General features: G+C 35.1%; 1 protein-coding gene across 4 annotated transcripts in view; it reads left to right on the top strand.

Annotated features, from left to right (window-relative positions):
- LOC149081720 (liprin-alpha-1-like) overlaps positions 1-27802 on the top strand; it is a 132839-nt gene that overhangs the window by 61264 nt on the left and 43773 nt on the right. For 2 of the 4 annotated variants that reach the window (XM_089237138.1, XM_089237136.1), the window contains exons 3-10: positions 8043-8207; positions 10911-10985; positions 14923-15006; positions 16905-17126; positions 21775-21921; positions 24582-24716; positions 24815-24898; positions 26893-27087. In XM_089237138.1, coding sequence (XP_089093264.1) covers positions 8043-8207; positions 10911-10985; positions 14923-15006; positions 16905-17126; positions 21775-21921; positions 24582-24716; positions 24815-24898; positions 26893-27087 — 1107 coding nt within the window. The remainder of the gene's footprint in view (positions 1-8042; positions 8208-10910; positions 10986-14922; positions 15007-16904; positions 17127-21774; positions 21922-24581; positions 24717-24814; positions 24899-26892; positions 27088-27802) is intronic. The other 2 variants (XM_089237139.1, XM_089237137.1) reach the window with 1 other exon arrangement.

The following is a 27802-nucleotide window of genomic DNA, read 5'->3' on the forward strand; positions in this document are numbered from 1 at the left end:
CAAGTCGCCACGGTGACTAGAAAATCTGCATTGGCGCATAAAATTTTCTAAATGTGGTTGCTAAATTGCAGTAAATTTCTTAGTTGGAGTCTAAGGGCGATACAAAATTTTCTGATTTCATTTCGCTACGTCTTTTAACATGAGAAATTTAAATGAAAAGATTATTTAAGACAGTTTTTCTTTGAGCAAAGCACCATTCTTGACATAGAAGAAATTTGGCTGGTGCCTAAATATTTTTTTGATTTGTCATGCCCCGCAATATTCGTTAGAAATTCCGCAGAGTACTGTGTACGAAGTGAATTTAGTAGTAGTTGTTCCTATAATTTTTACCAAGCTTCATAACTTCTTATCACTTTGCATGAATACAAATGATATCCAGATACATTATTATTATTTTGTCCTAAGCCCTTTCTTTGCTTGAACAGCTCGGAATCCATCTTTATTCTTCTTTTGCCCCCTTCATCGTTTTCTTCTTCTGGGAAAACTGATAATTTTTTCTATTTTTCTTATCCGTTTTGTGTTTGGGTTTGGAAAGATAATAACGGGGCTTACTTTTTTCGCAAGTTATATCACAAGGTGCTAAGAATTATTCCTTAGATAACCTCCTCTTTTATTTCTTCTCCTCCCATCTAAAGAACACTAGCCGCACCTGATAGCAGTAGCTGTGAAAAATGTTCCAGGCGGCTCATTTTTCTTTCCTTAAGCTAAAAAGCGTCCACCACTGTGTATGATGAAGTAAAGGCTCTGAGAGAGAGAGAGAGAACTGCGGGAACTAAAATATTAATGTATTATTTGCATGATGTAGCAATTTTATGTTTTAAGTTTCCTGCTGTTGCACCTGTAAATCTTTTTTCTTTCTTTTTTCAAGAAAAAATTCTTTGTGAAAAATATTCAGTGAAAAAGTACGTGAGCAGTTCCCATTAATGGTGCGATACATATATATTTTTTAATATTATAAATACCGTTCTGTTTTTTTCAAAAAAAAATATCTTTTACTTCCTAAAAGTCGTTATTTTCTTCTCCTTGGTAATGTTAGAAAAATGTAAAAGGTGGATGATGTTCAAAAGAGGGGAGAAAAAGTTGATCATGGTTTTAATGTTTTTAAAGAGTTGAAATTTTAAATTTCAAACTATTAATTTCTTTTGAAGAGGAAAGTTTTATTTTATTTCCCTCCCATAATGAAGTTTTTAACTTCTTTTTCTTTCCATATAAGAGATTGGAATAAGGTATTTCTTAAAAAGAACTTCTTTTGTCTTTTTTTTTGTAATTTTAAAGATGATGATAGATATTTAGTCTTTCAAAAGAAATGCGTTTCTTTCATTTCTATAATTCGATTTTTTATTTTTTAAAGTTTTTTTTTCGGATTGGAATTGTTATCTTTTCTTTTTATTAGATATTAGCGTTTTATTTTTTTTGTTCGAAGAAAATTATTAGATAAATGTTTTCTTTTTACCCATAAATTTTTTTTTTCGTGTATGAAAATTTATCAAGCTTAAAAATATTTATTGAATTAAACACCTCTAAAATTCTGGAATGAATTGAAAAATACCTATACACAGTAGCGTAATGTTACGGGTATGTACATAAGCGTATTAACCAGCCCGGGGGGGGAAAAAAGCTTAGCGGGCTATAGCCCGAAGCGGCAAGTTCGGAGGGGAGATAAATTTGAATAAGTGGCCAAGAAAATGGTAATGGCTTAAGATGACAAATTTTGTATATCCCCTACTGTTGGGTAATTCGTTGCCCTTATGTGTAGGGTAGGGCTTCAGCTTGGCATTGCCGTTATGCGGTGAAAAGCCCTGATGGTTGAAGGCTATGGATTTGTATCTTTTACATAAAACCGCATGACGGACATTAAGAGAGTGCCACCTCTCTCTCGAGTCTGACCTCATTGGCACTCGACTCGTGGGATTTACCCCGTTTCGCCCTGCCAAGTATCATACTGGGCAGGAATGTATTGTTAGATTTACGAAAGTTACCTGCATACCCAATAGGGTGGTACAGGGGTGCATTATTGAGATACTTCACAGGGGGTCAAGGGCGTAGCGAGGGGGGGGGACTTGGGGATCTGGTCCCCCCCCCCCGAAATGTGAGAAAATGACCAAAAAAAGGAAAAAAGATGGCCAAATCCATTGTTCTGTCACTTTGGTCCCCCCCCCTCCCCGAACGAAATTTCTGGCTACGCCCCTGCAGGGGTAAAACCATAAATCCACCTCTACGTAGAGAGTGAGAGACTTGGTCAGTGAATGAACTAGAGAGTTTGCAATCATGTGAGCACACGAAACCGTTTGCAAGCATGTGAATGGCCAAAAAGAGTGACCTAGAGAACGAGAGATCAGGTCAGTGAATGACGAAAGAGTGACCAAGAAAGTGTGGAAACTTGAGTGGTGAAAAGAGTGACCTGGAGTGTGTGTGTGTGTGTGTGTGTGTAAGCGTGTGAGCAACCAGAAGAGTGGCCTAGAGAACGAGAAACCAGGTCAATGAACTACAAAAGAGCGACCAAGACAGCGTGCAAGCATGTGAGTGGCGGAAAAAGTGACCTGGAATGTGTGTGTGCAAGCATGTGAGTGGCGGAAAAAGTGACCTGGAGTGTGTGTGTGCAAGCATGTGAGTGGCGGAAAAAGTGACCTGGAGTGTGTGTGTGTGTGCAAGCATGTGAGCGACCAGAAGAGTGACAGACTCTTTAGTGAATTAAAGAGCGTGTGATTATGGAAGATACCAAAGGAGTGATCTAGAGAGTGTGTAAGCACAGGAGTGACAAGAAAGTGTGCAAGCATGTAAGTGATGAAAAGAGTGACTTAGAGCTCGTGCAAGCATGTGAGTGACCACAAAAGTGACTTAGAGTACGAGGGACCGAATCAGTGAGCGACCAAAAGATTGATCTAAAGAATGTATGAGCATGGGAGTGACGTAGAGCAGTAGTTCTCAACCATTGGAAACCCGGGGCCCGGTTGATTTCTTTTTTGTGAGTAGGCCAGGTCATATACACGACTGATAGAAAATAAATGAGGAAAAGTGAAAGAGTGGCCAGGTTTGACTGATGTCATGGCTTGACGGGTTAAGAAACAGTGATCTAGAGCAGCGGTTCTCAACCTTTATTGACTCGCGGAGCCCTTTCTGGTATATAACATTTTTATTTGGTGGAGCCCCATTTTTTATTTATTCATCGAAGTTACTGATTTGTTTTTATTATTTATTCATAATTATTTTTTTCGAATTTATTGGGTTTTTCTATTTCCCTCGAGTGGCCGCTGTGCCCCTGGTGGGTGCACACGAAGCCCCAAGGGCTCCGAGGAGCACCGGTTGGGAAGCGCTGACTTAGAGAGTACGGTGCCAGATCAATGAACGACTGGAAAAGTGACAAAAAAAAAAAAAAACTAAGAACGTGTGCAAGTATTGAAGTGACTAAAAGAGTGACTAAGGCCGGGGTTACACTATAAAAGTTTGATAAAATGCCTTTTATAAAACAAAAAAAACATCCAATAAGAGCATCGGTTACATTCTCTCCAATGTAACCGATGCGCTTATTGGCTGCATTTCTCAAGTTTTATAAAATAACTTTTCTAAAACTTTTGTAGCGTAATGCCAGCCTTGGAAACAACGCAGTATTTACAGTGGCGGCGACTAAGCGGGCTATACGCCTTGGGTGGAAAATTTAAGGAATGAATGGCCAAGAAAATCAGACTAGAACGGAAGGAGGGCGGCCCTTTTCCAAGGAAAGTTTGTCCAGCCCATAGGCGGCAAATAATTAATCCTCCTCTGTGTATGTAGAATGATATACACAGTAGGATATATCTTATTTACACAAGGAAATTTTTATAGGAACGTTTATATTCTCGTTCATTTACTCTGCATCGAAAATTATTTCATAACGAATTTTTTTAATGACGAATGTTCTGATGGACTCCGTTATCTAGAGGCTCAACTGTTTTTATGAAAACTGATTTTCTCATGATTTCAGTGGATATTTCATTCATTACGATTGAAAATTCGTAATTAATAGCAGTTTATTGTGTGATTTTCAATTTATGAAAGTTAATCCAACGACGCGGAAATTGAGGGTTTTTGTTAATTCGATTCGTACGTGATGCAACCCCATATTGTAATATGGATAAAAATGAAGCTTTTCATTAACCATGCGCCGAACTAATTTTCAACTAAAATGGTAATAACGCCATATCAGTTGGGAAAACTTTAAAAATTAAGGGTAATCTTCATGGTATAACCGATATTCGCGCGGGTGCTGAGAAATTTTCGAAATATCGCGAGTCTAATTTCTTCAGTGTGAATTCCTTTTGTTAATTCGAAGATACCAGTTTCAATTAGCGCAAGTATTTGAGCCCATTAACATTGGAGGAGTTTCGTGATCTGGCTTCATAACTGATCCTAAGGAATGACAATTACAGCCGATGATGCCACATAACAATGAAAAATAATCGGTTTTCTTTAAGCAATTAACCGGCGAAACGACCTTTGAAAAGAACGAGTGTTTTAGATACATTTTTCCCTGCTCCATCGTTTAAAATCAAAAATTTGCAATTATTCAATTTTTGGACCTAACATCGACCATAACATATTTGTCTTGCAATTATAAAGTCGGAGTGAAATGCAGTGTATGGTAAACATTCTTGAGCCGCGATTTTTGTGTCTTTTCCAAGGGAATTATTTCTGTTATTCAAGAAGATTCAGATTCTTGTCGAACCTCTGTGTGGTCGAGTGGTCATAGTAACGGACTCATTGCGAGGACGAGGACCTAGGTTTTAACCTCACTGGTAGCACAATTATGATCGGCTAAGGTTGGTTTTCTGTGGTTTCCAGTTTCGGCACGAATGCCAGCCGATGTACCCGGTAAAATGCCTCACCACAGAGCAACAACCCTGCAACTGTTCAAATACTCAATCATTACACTTCACTAATAGTTTGAAAAATAGATGGCAGCACTAAAAATTCAATACGCACTCGAACTGTTTACACATTCACACTTCCGGCACAACTCATTCGGTAATAAATTGCCGTTGGCGATAGACGGGATTTGTGTTTAGTTCGAAAGAAAGAAAGATTGTTGTAGAATTTCTTTCTGCCTTTTCAAATTCATTCCATTAGCATAATTGCATTTCATTTATTTATCATCCTGCAACAGAAAATATCTAGTTACAGTTGGATAGGGTAAAAAAATAATACAGTCGAATCCCGTTATAACGAGACCGGAGGAATCACTTCATTAAAACGAAATTTCGTTATAAAGGAATTCCAGATTACCTAGCATTGTTCCTATATAAACTTATTTGAGGGATTAGAAAAGTGTTCGTTAAAACGAAATTTTCGCTATAACGGTATTCGTTAAAACGGGATTCGACTATAATAACAAACTTAAGCTTAAAAATGCATAGAGTACACAAATAAAAATATACAGGAGCGTACTCCCAGGTAGACTAAAAGAATTAATCAACGAATAAAGTTGATAGTAAAACCAAATATGTGAAGTTGAATAAAAAATTTAACATAAAATATATATAATTTAACATAAAATATATAAAATTTGACATAAAATATATAAAATTTGACATAAAATATATAAAATTTGACATAAAATATATAAAATTTAACATAAAATACATAAAATTGAGAATAAAAAAAACAAAAATCCTATAGCTTAAAAAGGTAATTTCTAAAACTCTTCAAAGGGGAATAAAAATATCTGGTGATGCTAGTGCTGGTGGATGTCTGGTTGTTATTTCGGAAACATACAGTCATGACTCCTTTTCTTTTTAAAGTTATTTAATAGAAGAGAGAGAGAGATTTTTACATGTTCGGTCGACAGTTGGAGCCAGACTGAACTCCAATACAAGAACACACTAGGTAATGCCTAGCTAGTGAGTGGCATAAAAAACATAATAAAAATATAAAAATTCCACAAGACAAGCAGCTCCACAAATATCTAGATGCCCTGTTTGACAAGTATATAGACGACTAAATCGATAAATAGGATCAAAATTACATAAATTTTTTCTGTACCTCTTAATTGCAAATAAATTATAACATCTCGTTCGATACATTGGAACATTAATATTAACTTCCTGTAAACTTTGCATACATTCAATGTTATTATGAAATAACTTATGGAGAAAAATGGTATCAAAAAATAAAAAATCTCTACCATCACTTAGACCAGCAACATGAAATAACGATCGTAAAAAGTTACCAGTAAGAATATCATCAACACGTTCAGTTCACGTTAGTTCATTTTTACAAAATTAGGTTTGAGGAGGGCAGGCCGCATCAGATAACCCGCCCGGGGTTAAATTTGGTCCGCTGGCGAAGGGCCTTTATGCGATTTATCATTGTATGGCTTAGAGGGTCGGTCGCAATGAATTTATTAAAGATCAATTTTGCGTTCATAGCCTTCAAATAACATTTAAATTAACAGAAACTGATGATAAGAACATATAAAGGCATTTTCTTCCGAAATTTCAATTTAAAAAAATATTGTTTTGCATTAAAAGATAAATTTTTGATCATGGAACGGGGGCGTACACGGAGAGGGGGCATGACCCCCCCCCCCCCCCGTGTACGTCTCTGATCCCACCAATATGCGTTAGGATTCAGAGGTAAGACGCCTTCATATAGTGTATTAAGGAGTTCTATTCAGAGGGGCAGAGCTGATGACGAAATTTTGCTGACAGGGAGGAGGAGGTCAGTTTTGCTGACAAGGATGAGGGGGTCAAAAATGGCTAAAAATTTGCTTACGTAATACTTGAACGGCCCCTTATAAAAATCGGTGATTCTTGCGAATTTTTTCCTGTTAAAATTATCTTGGAAAGGCATACGGAGATAGTCGTAGGAAAAATCAAAAAATGTAGTCCGGGATGTCTCGTCGAATTTCACCTTTTTCCTGTTATGGTGTTAATTTCTTTAAGTGAAATAGAGAAGACCATCTTTATACAGGGTATCACAAAAGTTATTCTCACGAAGGGGGGATTTTTTTTGTTCAGAAGAAAAATTTAGTTCGATTTTTTGTCAATAGAGGGTCAGGGAAACCATTCCGGCAAGAATGATTGGACCTGAACGATTCTTCGGTGTCCAAAACGATCGTAAAACTTGAGTCGACGACGATTCGTAAAAACAGCTTCACCAACAGAACTTTATCCACCAAAATCAAGATCATTATGAAAACCTTATGTAAGCGCCAGTAACAGGATGATTCAAAAATAAGCTGTTAATCGTTTACTATGCATTTTTAGGACAATGTTTCCAGTGATTTGCATTTGTGCAGTGCTTTTTATCGACAAAATTTTGAACTAATTTTATGTAACGGGAAAAAAAAACCCCTTCGTGAGAGTATTTTTTCGTAAATCACATTAAAATGTACCAATTCCTTCGATTTTTATGAGTTTTTAAACTATTTACGAATTTATGGAGCATCCCGTACATTTGTTTTGATCAGGTGCCCGCCTAAAGATGTTAATTTTCAATATTCTCCCCCTTCCCCCACCAACTATTATTTTACAAAGGTGACGCTATCAGAGCTAAATTTTCCTCTTTTCGCTTGTAATTTTTCATATTTTAGTTACCTTAAAATAAAACAATTTCGGAATGAAACGAGAATTTATTTTTCCCTTCAACTTTTCCATCCTCTTCGTTAAAAACCCGGTGTATAAGTATTTTATGAATGTAATTAACTAAAAACTACATTCACATGTACTTTTCTAAACACTAAATTAATTTTACTTGAACTTTTTTCTTTCAATATTCAAAAATTTTCAAAGTGAGCAGCATACGAAGTAATTAACTTAGCTGCGCTATTCCTTTTAAAGTTTTTTCAGTATCTAATTTCACTATGGTCATTCTCCTTAATAAGAGTTTGCATATTTTCTCTCCAAACAATGCATCATTTGTTTCGGGCACTTCAGATCAAATTACGATCCTTCTCAGATGATTGCTTGCTCGAACATTCAGTATTTTGTTTCTAAGTTCTTAACGAGTATTCCAAAGTTCTCTCACTCACTGCTCAGCTCAATCATGTGAATTGTCACCTCTTGTAGCTCCTACTGGAACATCTGGAATGTTTAGTGTCCCGCCATGAACGCTCTCTGAGAATGACTGTGGTTAAAAGGCAAGCACAATCGCCAGCGGGTGTCTCTTCTGAAGTCGAAGTCTTGAAAGCTCTGAAATCTCTTTTTGAGCATCACAAAGCACTAGACGAGAAGGTAAGTCCTCAAAACTGTGAATTCATTTAATTTTTTTTTTAATTGCTTTATTTTTGAATGCTTGTTCTATAGATAATTGCATTTGTAACTATAATGCAGTAGTTATAACGATCACAAATTATTGCGATCGTTCCATTATAACGACCAGTACAAGAAGTCCAAAGTATTTTCCTATTCATCTCATGCTATTTTCTATCGAGTGTAACGACCCAACATTAAATCCAATACAATGGCGGAGAGTTTAGCTGTCCCTACTAAACTTTTTTTTTAAGAATGAATAAAAATGAAATGAAGAAATGAACAAAATCCATGTTTTTTGTTTGCCAAAATAGTATTTGACTTTAACCTATGATATTGCAGAATTTTGCACGTGTGCATTTAACTAATTATTACAATTTTATTATTATTTTCTAAATGATTAACTTTTTTTTGATATTTTGTCCAAATATGGAATCCACTAAAAATGTTTTTCTTTTTTTTTGCACTTTCGATACAGTTCGGTTTTCCGTTAACCCTTTAAGCAGTTTTTAAAATTTTCCTGATCCGCATTATAACTGCCACATTGGAAATATAAGCTTGTTAAGAACCCGAGATATTTCGGGGTGACCGAAATAAAGCAGTGCTGTGGGAGCACGCACGGTAATTTTGAGTATTGGTCCTAGCACCCGCAGCATTGATTCAGAAATTTAAATTTCCTGTATAAAATTAAAGACGAGCACCCTTACAGGTTCGAAACACTTCCGACGCTCCTGTTGGCGTAATTACAATCCCTACTTTCTTAGTAACACAAGAAACATTAGCACGCCGGTGATTGGTTACTGCGAGCAAAAAGGCTAGCAAGACGTCACGAGAGGCGGAGTTTTGGGCGAAACTGAATTTCAAAGTTCATTAACGAAATATGAAAACATTTTTTATTGAATCAGTAAATTATAGCCGGGCCCTCGCTTCCCGAGCCGTTATTATTGTCTTCTCTAGGCACATGAACCGCATTTGATTAAATCAGATACAAAAATGGAAATTTTTTTTAATAAATCAGTAAATGACAGCGAAGATGGAAGGATGGGAAAAAAAATTTGGATGGACTTCAAACTGAATCGAACACACAACCTTCGGTACGTGAGTCTCGTACTTCAGTCGAATCCCGTTTTAACGAATACTGTTATAGCGAAAATTCCGTTTTAACGAACACTTTTCTAATCATTCCAGATAAGTTTAAATAGAAACAATGCAAAAGCTTTTAATTCCTTTATAACGAAATTTCGTTATAACGAAGTGATTTCTCCGGTCTCTTGGAGTTCGTTATAACGGGATTCAACTGTATAACCATTATTCCAATGGTGGACGTCGGATTCAAGCACAATTAAATGTATCTATTGTTAAACGTCACCAGCAAAAATTTCATAATGAGTGACACAATGGTTCATCACTTATTTCGGCCAATCACGATGCGCTAAATTTCTACAATGTAGCTAGAAATGTAGGGATTGTTTATGAGCCTCCTGTGTTAAGCCCCGCGGAATAGGGCTTTAATGAAAGTATTTCACGGGAAAAAAAATTTCCAGTGTTGACCATATGACCTTATTTTACCGGACATCCTCATATTCTCCCTTATATTTTTGGCCGTCCAGAGATTTCTTTAATAGATATGTCCCGCTTTTCCCCGCTTTATTTTAAAAGAACGTTACTTATCAATTATCTTATTACTTTTGATATGTAACATTTACTGAAATCGTTAAAAAAGATAATTTTCGTAACCTATAAGTATTCATCTCACATATTTGTCATTTTCAATGTTTCTCATTTTGTGAAATGTGTTTTAATTCTTGCGGTGTCATAGTTAAAAAAAAACTTGGGGGGGGGGGAGCCTGGTTGGCTCTGCTTTTGAGGAGTGAAGATGCTCCCCATGCTCTAATGGCTCTTGATTGTTGTTGAACACAGTAGCATATTAACCAGTGTGCTAATGGTATATGCATGTACTTCTATCTGGCCTATTAGCCTGGTCCCCCCAATATATTTGCCATTATCTCCATAATACCTACTATAGAAATATTGGGCTTGAGGTTCCCCTCTCCCCCAATATTTTTGAGCCCTTCCAGAATTTTTTATAACTTTACACCTATGGCCAATTGGAGCCCAGGGTCAAACAGGTGGTCCCAAATCATTGAAGATATTTTTATCTGTTCTGATTTTTTTTTTAATTTTACTATTTATTTTTTCGTTATTGGAAATTCCATTCAGTGTATCAATTGCTGAAGGAAATTTTTTTTTGGTAGGCGGAAAAGAACCCCAGACACACACACACGCTGTGTTTCTAAACTCACTACTCACCATTTGGGTGGGAAATGAAGCACCATCTATCAGTGGTCGCCCCAGGCTCGGTAGGTAAAGAACTTGTTTCTTGATGTTCTTGCTCGGATTCGAACCCGCGGACCTCACTGGGATGGCTTTGGTGAAATGGATTTATTGGGCTTGTAACTCTTATGTATCATTTAGGAATGCATGCTGCCATTAAATATCAAGCAAAATCATGTTTAAAAATGATTTAACATAGTTGATAATCATATTTTTTTAAATATGTTCTAGGCTTGATTATTCCACAATAACAGCTCCACTCTGTTTTTTCCCCCTGTCATTCAGTGAAATTTATTAGAGCATTGATTTTCTCTTGTACAAGAGTTTTATTATTATTTTTTAATGTTTCAGGTTCGGGAGAGACTCAGAGTAGCTGTAGAAAGAGTAGCTGCTCTGGAGGAAGATCTGAGAAACACCAATGAAGAGGTTATTAAGATTTAATTTCTTTTTTAATGAAAAACTGTTTATTTAATACACAGTTGGTAGCTCAAAAATTTTGGAAATAGAAATCCGGGCTCTCACTCTTCCTACTTTTCCTACTTTTTGGTAAAATGTCCTACTTCTATCCTACTTTCTCGGTTTTGCCCTACTTTTTTTACCAAATCCTATCAACAAAATTTATCTAATTAATTTTAATTGAGGAGGGAATCATCGATATAATGTTGAATAATACAAATGTAGTAGACTGCAATTGATGATTCAGCCAAAGCAGAAATTGTATTGCTTTTCAAGTTATTTGGGGGGGGGGGGGTGTATGTGGACCATTTGCTGGTTTATTAATTTTTCATTTGCTTAGTTTGAGGGTTCAGCAAATAGAGTAGTGATTAAAAACTTTTGCCTGGTTGAAAAATAATAATTCTGTATTTACTACTCTTCATGGTCTTGGACAGTAACCAACATTCATCATTCAAAAGTATGGTGCACATTTTCTATATAGGTCAAACAACAGTTTGCATAATAAATGATGTTTTGAGAAGAAGGTTAGCGGAAGTTTTCAAAGACCGGTTGGAATCAGTAGGGGTGGTAAGTCAATGGGAAGAATTTAGTACGAAGCTGTCCTCTGTTTTGCGCGACGTCATACCCTTTGTTCGAAAAAAGCGTGTTTGTACATCACACCCTCTATGGTTCACAGATAGCGTGCGGAACCTTTATCTTGAAAAGAAAAGAGCATTCAGAGAGTATAAAAGTGGACGTGGTGACCTATCATTGTTTACTGATAAAAGAAGACTGTTGAAGAAAGCGATAAGGGATAGTAAAAAGGAAGTTGAATCTAGGTTGGCAGATAACATTGGCTCTGACCCAAAATCATTTTTTCGATACGTCAATAATGGATGTAAGGGGACAGTTGGCCCCCTCTCGCTAGGAGGCTCTAAGGTAGAGAGCAATGTAGGCATGTGTAGTGCTTTCAATGACTTTTTCGCGTCGGTTTTTAATGGAGATAATGATATTCGATATACGGGTGTTGCATGGGGTAATAAAACCCTCAACGATATTCAAGTAGAAGACGTGGAGGTCCTAAATCTTCTAAGAAATGTATGTGCAAGCAAAGCACCAGGACCAGATGATATCTATCCCAGGGTTCTCAGGGAAGGTGCTAATGAATTGTTGGGGCCAGTCGTACAGATATTCAGGAGTAGTGTTGCTGAGGGTATCGTCCCGAGAGATTGGAAACTGGCTAACGTTGTTCCGATATTTAAGAAGGGTAGTAGAGAAGTGGTGTCTAATTATCGTCCAGTGAGTTTGACGAGCTCCCTCTCGAAAATTTTGGAAATTATCATCAAAAGGCAGTTTGTGAAGTGGATAGACGAGAATAATGTATTGTCGGATAATCAGCATGGGTTCAGGAAGGGGAAGTCATGTGTAACTAACCTTCTTTACTTCTATGATTACGTGACTAAGGCTTTGGGTAAGAGCAAAAATGTCGACGTTGTTTACCTTGATTTCCAGAAGGCATTCGATCGGGTCCAACATGGCAAACTCTTGGAGCGTTTACACGAGATTGGAATAGGGGGCAACTTGCTGAATTGGATAGAATCGTGGTTAAGAGATAGGTCGCAACGAGTTATGGTGAACGGGGAATTCTCTGGTTGGATAGACGTCACAAGTGGAGTTCCTCAGGGAAGTGTCCTTGGCCCCATACTTTTTTCACTTTTTATCGACAAACTCGATCAGGGTATCGATGGAATTACTAGCAAATTCGCAGATGATGTGAAGCTAATGGGGGTAATCGGGAATGAAAGCGATAGGGAGTTGCTCCAGACCAACTTAAACAAGATTGCAGCATGGGCAAATGAATGGGGCATGACGTTTAGCGTAGATAAGTGCATGGTCGCTCATTTTGGTTCGAACAACCGATGGTTATCTTACGAGTTGAATGGTGTCACTATCCCGGATGCAACTAGAGTCACCGATTTGGGAATTCTCATTGACGAGCGACTTAAGTTTTCTGAACATTGTTCAGCGGTGGTCAAAAAATCGAATAGAATGCTTGGTCTCATTTTCAAAAAGGTCTCTTCGCGTTCTCCTAAAGTCATTCTTCCGCTTTTTCGAGGCTTAGTTCGTCCTGGACTGGAGTACGCTGTAAGGTTTTGGAGACCATACCTACAGAGGGACATAGACTTGATTGAAGGGGTGCAGAGAAGAGCTACGCGTGTCCTTATTGGCACACAGGGCTTGAGTTATGAAGAGAAACTTCATTTTTTGAATATGTTTACATTGGATGAACGCAGGTGTCGAGGAGATATGATCGAAGTGTTCAAAATTTTCAGTGGGATGGATAGGATGGACCATGAACTTTTAGTACACCGCCAATCAACTGCTTTTACAAGGGGACACCAGTATCGATTGGTGAGGGACAATGCAAGGTTATGGTGTTGCAGGGAATTTTTCTCTAATAGGGTTGTTAATAAATGGAATAGCTTACCCCCAGAGGTAGTAAATTGTAACACAATTGACACGTTTAAAAAGAAATACGATAAACATGTTGGGGTAAATCGAGAAGCTCTATCCATTCTTAGAATAAGACAACCATAAGTATTCTTTATGGGCATTGTATAATATTTTATCATGTGTATATATTGTTTATAATTTGTGTTAATTGCATTTTTAATGGGGTTGCTGTATTTTTGAAACATATGACATCCATATTTTTATGGGCATCTTTTTATCAGCCACCTCGTTGGGCATTTTGCCTGTTGTGGCGTTGTATTTGTATTTGTATATTTGTATTAAGCGGTTGGGTACATAGGCCTATGCCAGGTGATTCTGATGCAACCCAATAGCATTCATTTGTCTTCTGTATTTTTAGGTTATGCATGCAGAGGCATAAACAATATTTACAATGCTCAGCAAAGAACTAGAAATGAAAGTTCTTCATTTGTCAAAAAAAGATTACACTGACATTGAACAATAAAATTTAAACAAATCCTTTTAAAAAAAGGGATGGTAAAACCATCTGGTCCACCTTGAGTCATTTATATCAGACCTTGTAATTTTGGAAGTAGTCTCAAAAGAGTGTCATTCTTATAAAACTTGCATGTCTTTATAATTTGCTGTTTACATTACCTGTGTGTAAAGTGAGTTGTCAGACTGGACTGTGGAAGATTCCAAAAATATAAAGTGTAATATGTATTGTGAGGAGAGATAGAATAGAATTATCTGTAGTTGCTACTTCACTGCACACCAACTCCGGTCATATATCACCATTCGGTAATTTCCAACCATTGGAGTTGGGAGGAAAATGAAGGCTCCATCCATCGGTGGTCGCCCCAGACTCGGTAGGTAAAGAACTTGCTTCTGATGTTCTATGCCCGGATTCGAACCCATGGACCTTGATGGCCACCTTCACAGTGGAAGACGAGCATCTTTACCACTGCACCACTCGGGCACCTTCTCTCTGGTACACTGTTTGGCCAACTGTAGTTGCTGGTACACTGTTTTGGCCAACAATTGGTTTTGTTACCAGGTCATTTCTGTCATTTTGCTTTGGCTCGAGAGTCAATCTTACGGGATACTGAAATAGTGCTATGGGAGAAAAAAGTAATATTGAAATTTTTCAAAAAAATATTTTTTAGGGATTTTTATGCTATGATTATGTTGTCTGGGAGGGTGGGGGGGAGTCATCCTACTTTTTCTAATTTTTTGAGTGGGAGCCCTGAGAAATGTATTCTTAAAATTTTATAAATTCAATTTTGCTTAATCATTAACTTGTATAACTCAATTAGATAACCAAATTATTTCAATTTTCTGATCACTCATTTATTCTAAAGAAATTGTTTTCTAAATTGAGAAATTATGGATCTAATTCAAATTCTATTGAAACCATTGTAACTTATTTTACTTTAATTTATATTCTTTGCTTCAGCTTTCCGAGTACAAAGCAAAGTGCTTGTCTCGTGTCCATGATGAATGGAAGCAGAAATTGTCTGAAAACAGTGAAAGTGAGAAGGTAAAAATTTTTATGTTCATGTGATTTTGTGTATACAGTAGATTCTCGACTATCCTGCTTGCGACTAACTGGCCTCCACACCATCGGACTTAGTTGAAAAATAACTATAATTCTTCATACATAAATAAATACTTTATACTTGTAATGAAATGATGAATAATTAACTTTACCAAGGCATTGCAAGGGTAATCAATGAAATAATATTAAAATAATCTTTGCAAGAATTAAACTAAGTTTTATGTCATTATTTTGTTTGTTTTAACCCTTTCTGTGGCATAGTAAAAATCACTAAACTTCCTATAAAATATTTTTTAATGAGAATCTAGCTTTCTTTTCACCTTCAGCAGGTGTAAAGTAAGGGTATGGGTCAAAGTGTTCAATTGAGAAATTACCTATACATTAGATCTGGGCTTTCCAATGCTAAAATAAGAAATTTTTAAGGAAGCGATATGTCTTGCCAATGCCGCTAAGAGAGTTAAAAGTGTTTGTATCCATACACTGTACAGTGTATATGATTTCATGTTTCCTGCAACTAAGTTAGACATAAAATTCATCTTGAAATACAGTATATACAATATTTTTATTCTTGTACTTCCTTTTTTCTGTGATAAAATTGTTTAAAACATGCAGTGCAGTACATAACAAATATTTATAAAGGCATATATTACACTGACCTTGGTCAGAAAATATGTATAATAGCTGGTTTTGGTATAAAAAGGATGCTTTTTATTGTATGGGTGGGAGAAAGAATTAAATATTTATAGAACTCTGGCCTACCAGGTTTTTTTTGGCACCCGACCTGCCCTTCTATCGCATCATTAGGCCACGTATTCGAAAGTCTGCAGTACTTAAATATTTTGTTTTAAATTTTTATTTAGTTTCACATTTTTCATTTCAGACTAGATACATTCAATCTATATATATATATATATATATAAAACAACATGTTCTGACTGACTGATTCATCGTCGCCAAGCCAAAACCACTGAAGCTATAAATATGAAATTTTGTCAATAGTTTTATTTTGTAATGAAGAGATTTACTAAGAAGTGATTTTTCAAAATTCCACCCCTAAAGGGGTCATAAGGGGGAATTTTCAGATTAAGAAATCCACTCAAGCAAAGTCTAAACAGCTAGTTGGAAATATACGAGATGTCTACTCTTGTAGCTGTTCAATAGCAGCTAATTCCTAAACTGCTAAAATAATCTAATGTTTAGTGTTGGTCTCGATAAAGGGTTAAATGTACAAGAATTTTATAAAAAGAAAAAAAAATATCAGATGAATATTTCTGTATAAGTTAGGTGTAAAACAAAAAGCGAACTGCAAAGCAAATGATCCAGTTCATGAGCTAAAGAATTTTCTGAGCCTTATTATAAGTTTTCAAGACGTGCCGAAATCGGTAAGAAAGCATTTTTAACAATTGCAACATGTAAGCGTTTTCACTGTGCATGGCTTAGAGCAGGCATCTTCAACCTGTTGCGAGTACCACCGTGCTCCCTGAATCATCCAGAATTCTTGATGCTCTTGTTTGATTTCATGCTCATGAGCACTTGAACAGCATTCCAACTAAACACCTTGTACAAATTGCATTCAAAAGTTGAAATACTGATTTCATGCATTCGTATGTCAAACTTGCCGTAAGGGTGCTCTTCTTTTGATGATGGGTACAGGCAGTGCTCATGACTGTAAAAAAGTTAAAGACCTCTGGCTTAGAGGGAATCATTGCCTAGAAGTTGAACTCTTTTTTCTTTTTTTTTATTCTGAATGCTTGTGTACCAATCATTCAGGCTACGTGGCACCGACTATATTTTTGACTTTATAGATTGCACCAGTATAGTTAAATTTCCACACGATTCATTTGTATTTTTTATAGAGGAAACATGTTTTTTTCTTTCAGGTGTCAAATGGATCTGCAGATGCTGTCGCTGAAGCATCTCGTGTAGTTGAGCTGCAGGATTTAGTGGAAAAGCAATTATCAGAACTCTCTCTAGGTAATAACAAATTGATAGATCTGAGCAGCAAGATACGAGACATGGAAGAAGCCCTTACATTATCTCAAAAAGACTCTGCTCGTCTCCAACAGGAAAATACCAGGTTATCCAGGGATCTTCAAGAGGTAGTATGTGCCTTTTTTTCCCCATTTCTTTATAGCATGGTTTTATTGTTGCATGATTCTGTTATTTAAATGTACTTACAAAGAGGATTTACTACTTGTGTTCAGGGTTTAAAATTCTATGTCTATGGGAGTTTTTTAAAAAAAATAATAACATAATTTTAAGTTAAGCCATAAATGAAGATGCGGTATTCCACTTTTTCCAAGGAGACACTGTATTAAATATCTTCAGTGAAAGACATTAGCGGAAATAGAAAGACATTAAAATGTTATTTATTTCATTGCTTTAGTTAATTTTGCTTGAGTTTTATGAGTGTAAGTTTGCATGATATTTATCTTTAATAATCAATCTTTTATGCTTCTTTTTTTTTCTCTCTTTCTCTTAGCCCTTTGATCATAATGTCTCTCAGATTCAATGATATTCTATAACAGGGATTCCATAAAAGATTGTTGTGGCACCTTATATGCTGAAATACAGTAAAGTCTCTCTTTTGCAGACACTGTTGGGACAAAAAAAATTGTTTGCAAAAGAGGGGAGTGACCATTAATCAGGGGTTTGAAATGCATACTTTTATTATATATGGGAAATTATTACAGTTGAATCCTGATTTAACAAATCGGAAGAAACCGACAATTTTATTTGTTACATCAAGAAAATCATTAAATCAGGGTCAAATTTATCAGGAGCATAAACACACTCGAAATTGCACATTTTAAAACCTACTTGCTTTGAAGTCAGTGCTGTCTTAAGGCATGAGCCCATCTGGGCCTCACAAAAATGAGATCTGGTTGAAATTTTCGAGAATTTGCCTGGTAGGGCCTCAGAAAAGTCATTTGGCCCGGGCCCATGATGCTCTTAAGATGGCCCTGTTTGGGGTTGCGGTTATAACTCTTCTGACACCAATTGAAAAAAAATATGTGAACTTAAGAATAAAATCGGGATTCATGAAATTGACAGAAGTGTATTTGGTATGTCGTTATTTTTGCAATTTCTGTCAAAATTCTTTTTTTTTTGTTAACCGAAAAATGCTTACTCTTCAGATGATCCACTATTCTTTGCTTGTCAGCACAGAGCACAAACTTTTGAAGTGTTATTTCTTTACTAATTCTAAACATGGTGGCAAAATAATTTTTTTTGGTATTAGTGTATACCAATTATCCACGGAAACCCTCCTACACACACTCTAAAGCCCTATTTACATTGAACATAGAGAAAATGGGTATAACGCCTTCTTCAAGAATATTCACCAATGACTGTTCTCTATTTCTTTCCTTACAAAGGAAAAAAGTTGTCAAGTGGGTGCTAGAACTCCAATGCTACAACAATATTGTGCATGTAAAGGGGACTTAATTGGCTTTATTGCCTCCTTTACTCAAAAGGAAATAGATTCGTATTCCTCACTTTAGTTTGTCTGAAAAGAACAGCTCAAGGTCAAATCCTGGGAACTCAAATCATTTGATTGTGTGGTTGTGGGACGATGAGAAATAAAAAAATTAAGGATAGTTAGAAAAAAAATTTATATTTACGATCTTTTTTACATACAGGAGTTTGAGCTTTGATTGCACCAGAATTTCAGAAAAAATTATTGAATTGAAGAATTTCTTTAATCAGATTTTGTTGTATCAGGGTCAGACTGTGATGGGTGACCATTAAAAAAGGTTTTACTGATCAAGATTTGTTTGGAGTCCCAGGCTGGAGGCCTGGGACTCCAAACAACATTATATTGAAAATGCTAATTAGATTTTAACTCCTAAACAGTGCACTAGGACATTCATTGCTGTTTTGGATTCAGCTGGGGTGCCATATAAAATATTCAAAATTCTCATCTTATTTTCCAAAGCGCCACAAACATGAATGGCAGGGGGAAAGATCTCTGCTCTAGAATACTCTATGTTATGCAAACATGTTCACATTGTTTTATTGATGTAAACTCAATTTCATTTTTCTAAGATAAAATGGTCTTCGTAGTATCTAAGATGGAAAAACACAATAAATATAAGAGAAACAATATACAGTGAAAACTGGATATAAAATACGTTCTGTCTGCCTTTATAGGCACATGGCAAGGTGGGTTTGACACAGCGATAATAATTACACAGCTGATATGGGGCCGTTCAAGTATTACATCAGCAAATGTTTAGTCATTTATGACTCCCCTTGTCAGCAAAATTTTGCGGCACTTAAGCTGCCCGGACATATTTCCAGATCATTTTGTATCAGCGAAACACGGAACACCCCCTCCCCCATCGATGCTGACATAATACTTGAATGACCCCTAAAAGTCTCATTCAAAGAAAACTGTTAATGAGTTTTAAAAAAGAAGTTATTAACAAAAACATATAAAACTTCAAAGTAAAGATATAAATATAAAGTAAATTTTGTGACAAATAAATATGTATGGATATGTTTGAAGCACTTAAAATTTTCAATGGCAAATAGACAGGAGGGACCATGTGTTATTAATACACTCTCAATCAAATGCTTCGACAAAGAGTCAACAGCATCATTTAGTAATGGACAATTCCTGGTTGTGATGTAGCGGGTAATTTTTCTCTAATACGGTTGTCAATAAATAGAATAGCTTATTTCCACGGGTCATTAAATTTTAACACAATTGACACATTTAAAAAGAAGTACAGTAATTATAGTGGGACAAATTGAGAAGCCATCCATACTGTAGATAAGATAACCATATATAACATAACCAACCATAGATAAGATAACCATAATCTTTTTTATGGGAAGTGTAATATATACTAATTATTATATATACTAATATTATTATTTTTTTTTGTTATATACTAATAGTAATTTTTTTTTATGATATATGCTTTTATATTGGTTGCTGTATTTTGGTTACATTTGACATCCATATTTTTTATGAGCATAATTTTTTTAGCCATTGACTCGTTTGGCAATTGGTTGGCCTTTATGTTTATATTTGTAGTTGTATGAAACCACAAAAAAAATGTAAAACTAAAAAATTGAAAGTGAAAAACACTAAACATATATGATTAAAAGCAAAATGCAAAAGTTGAAAATTAAAGTTGAGTATTCTTGATGTACGAGGTTTTCATTATAAGGTGACAATATATTTTTGGTTTCTTGTGCATGGTATGTTATCAGAGTGATGGAGACTCCATTTGCAGTTTGCCAGAAATAATATGGTGAAACATATGTTTATGCATGTCATGTTTGTAGCGTGAATGAGGTCTCCAAATTTGAATGCAACTGAAAGGTTGAAAAGATTAAATGACAAAAAAATTAATGAAGAATAAAAAATTTTGAAATCTAGTTTTCTAATGAGAAGTTACACTTACAGCTTAATTTTTTTTTGTATTCAACATCAGCTAAGCATTGTGAATATAAGAGCCTTTGTCTAATTTTAGGATGCTACATAAACACCCAATTAGAGATGTAGTAGCACATGTTGATAGACACTCATGGGTGTATTGTGAGTCTGATATCCACTGGGATCTTCTCAGAATCTCTCCTGACACAGAGGTGCAGCAGAAAAGGCACAAAAGACAACCACTAAAAGCACATTGCTACCACAGAAAACTCCCTTACTGAGTGGTTAGGACAAAAATTCATTTAGGGAGAAATATACTGGGCCACTTTAGAAAGATGCCAAATCGGAAATAAAAGAGCAAAAAAAAAATTAAAGAAAATTATTTCTGCAGACATTCTACAAGAGATGTTTAATCCAGGGCGAAAAGGCAAAAAAATAAAAATAAACACTTTTTCTGTTTTGTTAGGAAATGTTGGGTTTGGATAAATTAGGAGGTGGCAGGGGTTGCCAAAAATAGTTCTTGCATGGATAGAGGTTTGTCTCAAATGACCCCCTAAAAAAGATAACAAAAAAAAATTTTTTAATGGTTCAGAATCAGCTACAATTAGCAGGCCCTGGTCTAATTAGCTCTTATGTACTAAAAATCACAATTTTGTGTGGTTCAAACCCATCCAGGTTCCAACACTGTTGGCAGCTGTGGTGTTCGGCTGAAGTTGGTTTTCTGCAGTTTTTGAACCTTGAGGCATGAATGCAAGCCAATGTCACATTTAAAAGTCTCTACAAAGAGAGTAGGCAGACCTACAACATAATATTTACATAACATGAAAATTCTAGCATTTACCATCTTCACTTCAAAGTATGGAAAACAGGTGGCAGCACCAGTTGAACATGAAATAAACACAACTCTGAGAACATGAATATGATAGAGGTCACATATACAACTCAGAACACACAATCTGGTATGCACTGATTCATCAGAAGTTCCACCAAGGAACGTGTATGAGGCGCATGTATGGTCAGTTAATTGAAGTGAGCATTCGTTTGAGTGAGTGCAGTAAATAAAAACTATGTACATTGTGTGAAATTTCTGATGCCATTTCTCAGCTGGAAAACCTCAACATTTTATCTGGAGAAAAAAAAAAGTAAAAAAAAAGATGTAAATTGATTTTAAATCTTAAATTTAAATTTTTAACAATAATTTAAAACAATGTTTTAAATTCAAATCCAACTTCTGTGTGATCTAAATAAATGGAAAATATAGAAATTTTAGTCAAAAACAATAGATGGCGAAAAGAAAACACTTTGAGATGTTAAAACTTTTTATGTTCACATATACATATGACTTTCCCCCCCATTCACAGAATAACGCACAAAAAGAAGACCAAGAAGAAAGGATTGCAACCCTTGAGAAGAGGTACCTGAATGCCCAGAGAGAATCAACATCTTTACATGATCTTAATGAAAAATTAGAACAGGAACTTGCAAGCAAAGAAGCTCAGTTGAAATTGGTAACAGACTTTAATAAAGATTTTTTTAATTAATTTTTTTTACTGTTCCTGCATATTTTTTAATTTTACTGCTATATTTTTCGTAGAAGTTTTTCCCATTCATTAAATTAAAAGATTTTTTTCCTTCCTCAATATTCTTCAACTACAAAATATCTTTAATTTAACAGGCATCGAATCTACAGGATTTGTATTTAATGGGGGAAATTTTTTTCTTCATGTTTTCTGTAAATAAAATTTGATATTGAAACGTTTCAAAAGCTTATTATGATTATTATTTCTTAATACATTAATGGCAGCTATGCGGATAGCAATACAACTGTCATCGAAGGACTATTTAGTCTCATTTCTAACAATGCCATAAATGTAAAAAATTAAGTTCTTCTGTTATTGTGATATTCTTTACTTTTTATCTGGATAGTGTAAAATAAAAGGGGGAAGATTCAAAAAGAATCACCTGATTTCAAAATATATTTCAAAGTGAGATAAGTATCACATAAATATGAAGGAAAAAATAGAGTGATGATTTTAAATCATGAAAAACTTATGATGTTGAAGTGTCATTTTTAAAGCTCTTTTTTTGATGAAGTAAAATGAAGCCTAGTTAGCAGAGAGCTTTCAGTGCTATTTCCCTTCCCTGATGTCAGTCAACAATCGTTGTTATGTATTTTCCTCAGCCTATTGATTGTTTATTGAGATTACAAATGTGTTAAAAACCATACAAACTGCATAGTGGGGAGCAGTCAGGTCTAATGCTCTGTGTGCCAAACCAGAGGGAGAGGAGGGGCATCAATTTCAACTTATAACCAGCCCAGTGTTTCCCAAAGTGGTCGCTCCCTGGTAGGCAATGGAATGGTCCAGGAGGGTGATAGAAGCTATGGATCAAACATAGGATCCTATGGGTTCACTTGAGTTGGGGAGCGGTGAAAGGAAAATATTTCTGATGGGGGGGGGGGAAGCGATGGAACAAAAAGTTTAGGAAACTACTTAAACTCTTTTTCAAGATTACAAGGACAAGGGAGGAGCAAAAATGTGTGCTTGCCCCAGCTGGCCAAGCTTCTAATTGCAGCTCTGCTTAAAAGCACCAAAGCCTTGTGATAAGCTGAATCAACTGAAATTCTTTTTTCACATGTAAGAGACTATAGATTATGACAATTTTTGCGCTGACTTTCATTAGAACATGTTTGCAAGAATTTTTATATCAGCTTGGTATTATAGGTTGACTAAAAGAGAAGCATTATTGAACATTTTTAAAAGAACTTGGACATTTTTCCTTCATATATGCATGCATTATTTATCATTTTATGCCATTAATTTTAAAAAAATGTTGTTTTTTTTAAATCGGATGACTTTTTCTGAATCACCCTGCAAGTAAACTTCTTAATTCCTAAATGGTCTAATGATAGTAATTGCGTCAATATTAATTTCTGAAACTTTATCAAAAACAAATGAAAACACAGATAATGTTAAGGATTTATTCATTGAAGAATAGTTTAATTATTTTACTTCATAATTGCCATTAATATTGATAGAGTAGTAGTATGGTGCAGGGTGGACGAGAAGTCTTGAACTTATTTAAAAAAATTAATAACAAATCAACCAGTTGACATAAAAAAGTGTTGTTTTTGTAGTGTGGTTTGCACTAAAATACTTATAATGGTCCAGAGAGTTGTTTTCCTTTGATTAATTTTAAAAAAGTTTTTCATTCACAGATGGTGCTGTAAAACAAAAAAACTTTACATACATAAAATGCAACACAAACTGTGCATAACTAATGTTAATTTGCATTGCACATAACTATCATATTTCAATATGAACACTGTTTTTAGCTTGCGCTACAATAAATGCTGAAATGTGCTACCCAAATGAGTGAAAGGGTGCTCATGTTGAGATATGGTAGTTTTACGTTACACAAATTCTCATAAACATTAATTGTGCACTAGTTATGTTGCATTTCATGTATGTCAAGTTTATTATTTTACAGTGCCTTCATGATTGAAATTTGAATATTTTTTTAGTTAATCAGAAAAAGTCTAATACGTTAGTGCGAAACTACACCTTTTTTTTTGTCAATTGTTTGACTTGTTAATAATTTTTAAAATATGTTGAGGACTTCTTGTCTACCCTGTATTTTTGGTACTTTTATGTTGTGAAATTTTTTTTTTGACTTAATGGACTCTCTTTTCCATTAAACTGAGAATTCACTGAAACTTTTTAAATTTAAGTCTTATCACAAAATTTAAAATTGAATATCATGATGAAAATTGTAAACAAGTTAATAGACAGGAAAGTACTGGGCACACCCCGCTTCAGATGAATTAAGTTAACATACAATGTGAATATGCACAAGTCTGTAGACTAGTATAAATACTATGGGCTAATCCTTGTCTAGAAGGTTTCTGTATTCACACTGGTATTGCGAGAAATTTCTCATTTATAAAATCAATAAAGTCAAACTTTGTTGAAAATTTCAAAATTGTTGCTGATAAAATCAGTCATTACTCATTTATCAAGTCAAAATTTGTTTAACATTTTTACTTGTTTTGCAAATACTTGTAAACCAAGTTACTCGTAATCTACAGCTTTACTGTGAATAGAACATTACTCCTCCAGGAAAGGTATTTCAAACACTAGAATACAATGAAGGATTCTTTTCACTTCAGGGAGAAGAAAAAATCCAAGCACTGATGCAAAGATTAGAATTATCAGAACAGAAACTAGCTCAATTCTCTTCAAATGCTGAAACTGGTAGTTTGTCTGAAGAAGAATCAAAGCAGAGGCTTGATGCTGTAGCTCAGGTATGTTGTTACACTGTGTGTCTAAATAATCATGCATTTAATTGTGTAATTTATTTTACTTTTTTCATTTCATTCACACATATTTTATATTATATCAGATCCAAGAGCGGCAAGGAAGTGTTGAAGAGAGACTCCAGCGATTAGAACAGCAGTTAGAAGAAAAGAGCACTGAGCTAGTTAGAGTAATTATACCTATAATGATTTTTTTTTTGTCATCTATTACGACTGCATGCCTAGTTTCATGTGGGATATATTTAATGTGCAAATGTTACAAGTCTAAATTTTGCTATTGTTTCAAATTATACTGAGGAAAAGATACAGTCAGATCTGCTTCCACAAAAGCAGAGAAAAGAACGGCAAAAATGTTTAATATGTGCAATTTTTTTTTAAGTATTTATTAACAAAAAAACTTTCCTTGAGCCTAAATTAAACATAATGCCTATACATAATACAAATTTTCAAGTAGTGTGAGACTTCATTGAACAAATGCAAATTCAAACAGCCAAGGGAATATTGAGTGAAATGGGGAAAATAAAAATTCTAAAAATCTTAAGATAGATTTCAGTATAAACACTTGTGGAAGTTTTTTTGACTCATCGTGATGCCAGTGTGAAAAGTTGTCTGATAAAAATAAGTCTGTCTTCAAATCAAAATAATTTCTAGACAACACATGCATTGATGACTTCAATATCTAGTTGCAATGAGAAAGATTAAATGTATCTAATAATAAGAGATTGAAAGTGAAATAAATGCAAGTAAATAAGCACATTTGATAAATTTATGGTGCTAATGCAAAAATTTTAATTTTTTTTTCTAAAAATAAAATGCAAGATATAGTTTATAAATTGTTTTAAATACATCGGAAATGCATTTGGGAGGTCAGGATTGTGAGAACTTCAGCAAGCCCATAGTCACTAATGATGAACTTCAAATGTCACTGAAAGTATATCAAAAGCTGGTAACAGATGTTTTGAGTCAAAATGACTTGAAGCACCATTTTGTGGTAATATTACAGCCCTGGTCTTGTGGACGTCGTGCTGGATTGTTATTGGATCCAGGTTCAAACCCTGTTGGTGGCACAGTGATAGTGGGTTTAAATAGGCTTGCATTTGCACCTCAACGTTTTAAAACCAATCTCCCATTTGAAAAGTCTCTCTGCAGAGAGCAAGCACACCTGCAACATGATACTTAAAAAACATGAACATTCAAGCATTTACCATCTTCACTCCAAAATATGGAAGACAGGTGGCAGCACCAGCAAGAGCATGGAAACAAGCACAATTCTGACAACACAAATATCTTTCAAGATAGGTTACATAAATGTACATACAATCCTCTCGTAAAGGCATTTGCTCTGCAACCAGTTTCACTAATTTTGAAAACCCAAACAGACCGACATGGACAGTGCCGACTTTATGAATGGGTCCACCTGGGTACGACCTGGGGCCACACAAAATTAACTATGGTTGAAATTTTTGAAAGTGAGCATGTATATTTGCCAGGGAAGACCTCAGAAAAATCACTTAGGCCAGATGCCTATGATACTCTTAAGAGACCACCCATGGCCACAGAAAAAGATTGCTACAACAGGGAGTTCCACATTAAGAGGTTAATGCACCAACCTCTTGGAGTATAAAAGAAAAGGCAAAAATGTTGAATGCTGCCATTCGGGATCAACAATAAATTGTAGGTACTAGTCTTAATTAGCCTTCATGTGCAGAAATTGACTATGATGTGACAAAATTATCAAATGACCAAACAGACTGCATGATCAATGCTGTCTTAATGGCCAAGGGCCCACCCAGGTAAGCTGTGGGGGGGGGGGGGGTTCTCAAGTGCATAAAGGGCCTCATGATAATGAGATTTGGTGCTATGATTTTTTTAAGGGAGGCATAGAAATGTATATGTAAGCAGGTACTTTTAAGTAATCAGCTCCCTCTCCCCAGAATGTCACTTCGTCCAGAGCCCCTGGTGCTGTTAAGACAACCCTGCCCCATGAGTAGTGAATTTGATTTTTTTTTTTTTTTTGGGTCACCACTAAAAACAAGTTGAGAACCCTTGATATGCATTTGAACACATATATGAACAGCAATTTAAAAGCTTTATTGTCCAATTAAATATGTTTTAATACAGGAAAATAAGTAAGACTGTGTACATGTGTTTTTCTTCCAAATAGGCTAGGCAGCGAGAGAAGATGAATGAAGATCATAACCAAAGACTTTCTGCTACAGTTGACAAATTGCTCGCTGAGTCAAATGAGCGTCTACAGCTACATCTCAAAGAACGTATGCATTCCTTAGAAGAGAAGAATACTTTAGCTCAAGAATTGGATAGGACTCAAAAGGTTCTAGAAGATACTCAAAATGAAAAGGTAACATATATTCAGCTTTTTTTTTCAATTATTTTCCCCAATCCACACCATAGTTTTGTTTTAAGTTAGCTTATTCGTGTTTGTTTTCAAATTCTGTTTCAAATTGAAATGGTCTTGCACTATAGAAGCATGCTTGATTTTTAGTAAACCCCCTTGAATAAATTGAAATTTCTATGAAAGATGTAGATTTTGTTTTTGTGAAAAATCACAAAAATTTTATTTCTTCAACCATCAATTGCAATTGAATTTTTGTTGGCTTGCTTTCTGAGCAAGTATATATATATATGGATACATAGCTGGATGAAGATTTCTATGAACTATCGCTTAAAAGAATTGCATGTTGAAGTATAAAAGTCACAGCATTACAATCATTGAAAACCTCCAATTAAATTACTTGCCAAAAACATTTAATGCAAGAAATATGAGATATATATTTTTACCTATTTCAAACTTAAGAACCACTTTTCTTAAATTAATTGCTCCATATTTCTCTGGATTTAAAGTTTTTATGTCTTGAATATTTATATAACGGTTTGAATTAATTTTTTATGCTTGATTCCGTTCTGATAAGTCCTCTCGAGTGCATAATATGATAATAAAACAGAATTAATTTTCAGATTTGTTTATATAATTGAGGTAAATCTAGAGATGTGAGGTGAGAATATTCTCTGAGAACGAGAATATTCTGAGAATATTCTCCTGGATGTAAAAATTG

This window comes from Pholcus phalangioides, unplaced genomic scaffold, assembly GCF_987345545.1.
Source record: "Pholcus phalangioides strain wild (caught in Gottingen) unplaced genomic scaffold, Ppha-v1.0 ptg000009l_1, whole genome shotgun sequence".
In the NCBI taxonomy this organism is placed as follows: Eukaryota; Metazoa; Arthropoda; class Arachnida; order Araneae; family Pholcidae; genus Pholcus; species Pholcus phalangioides.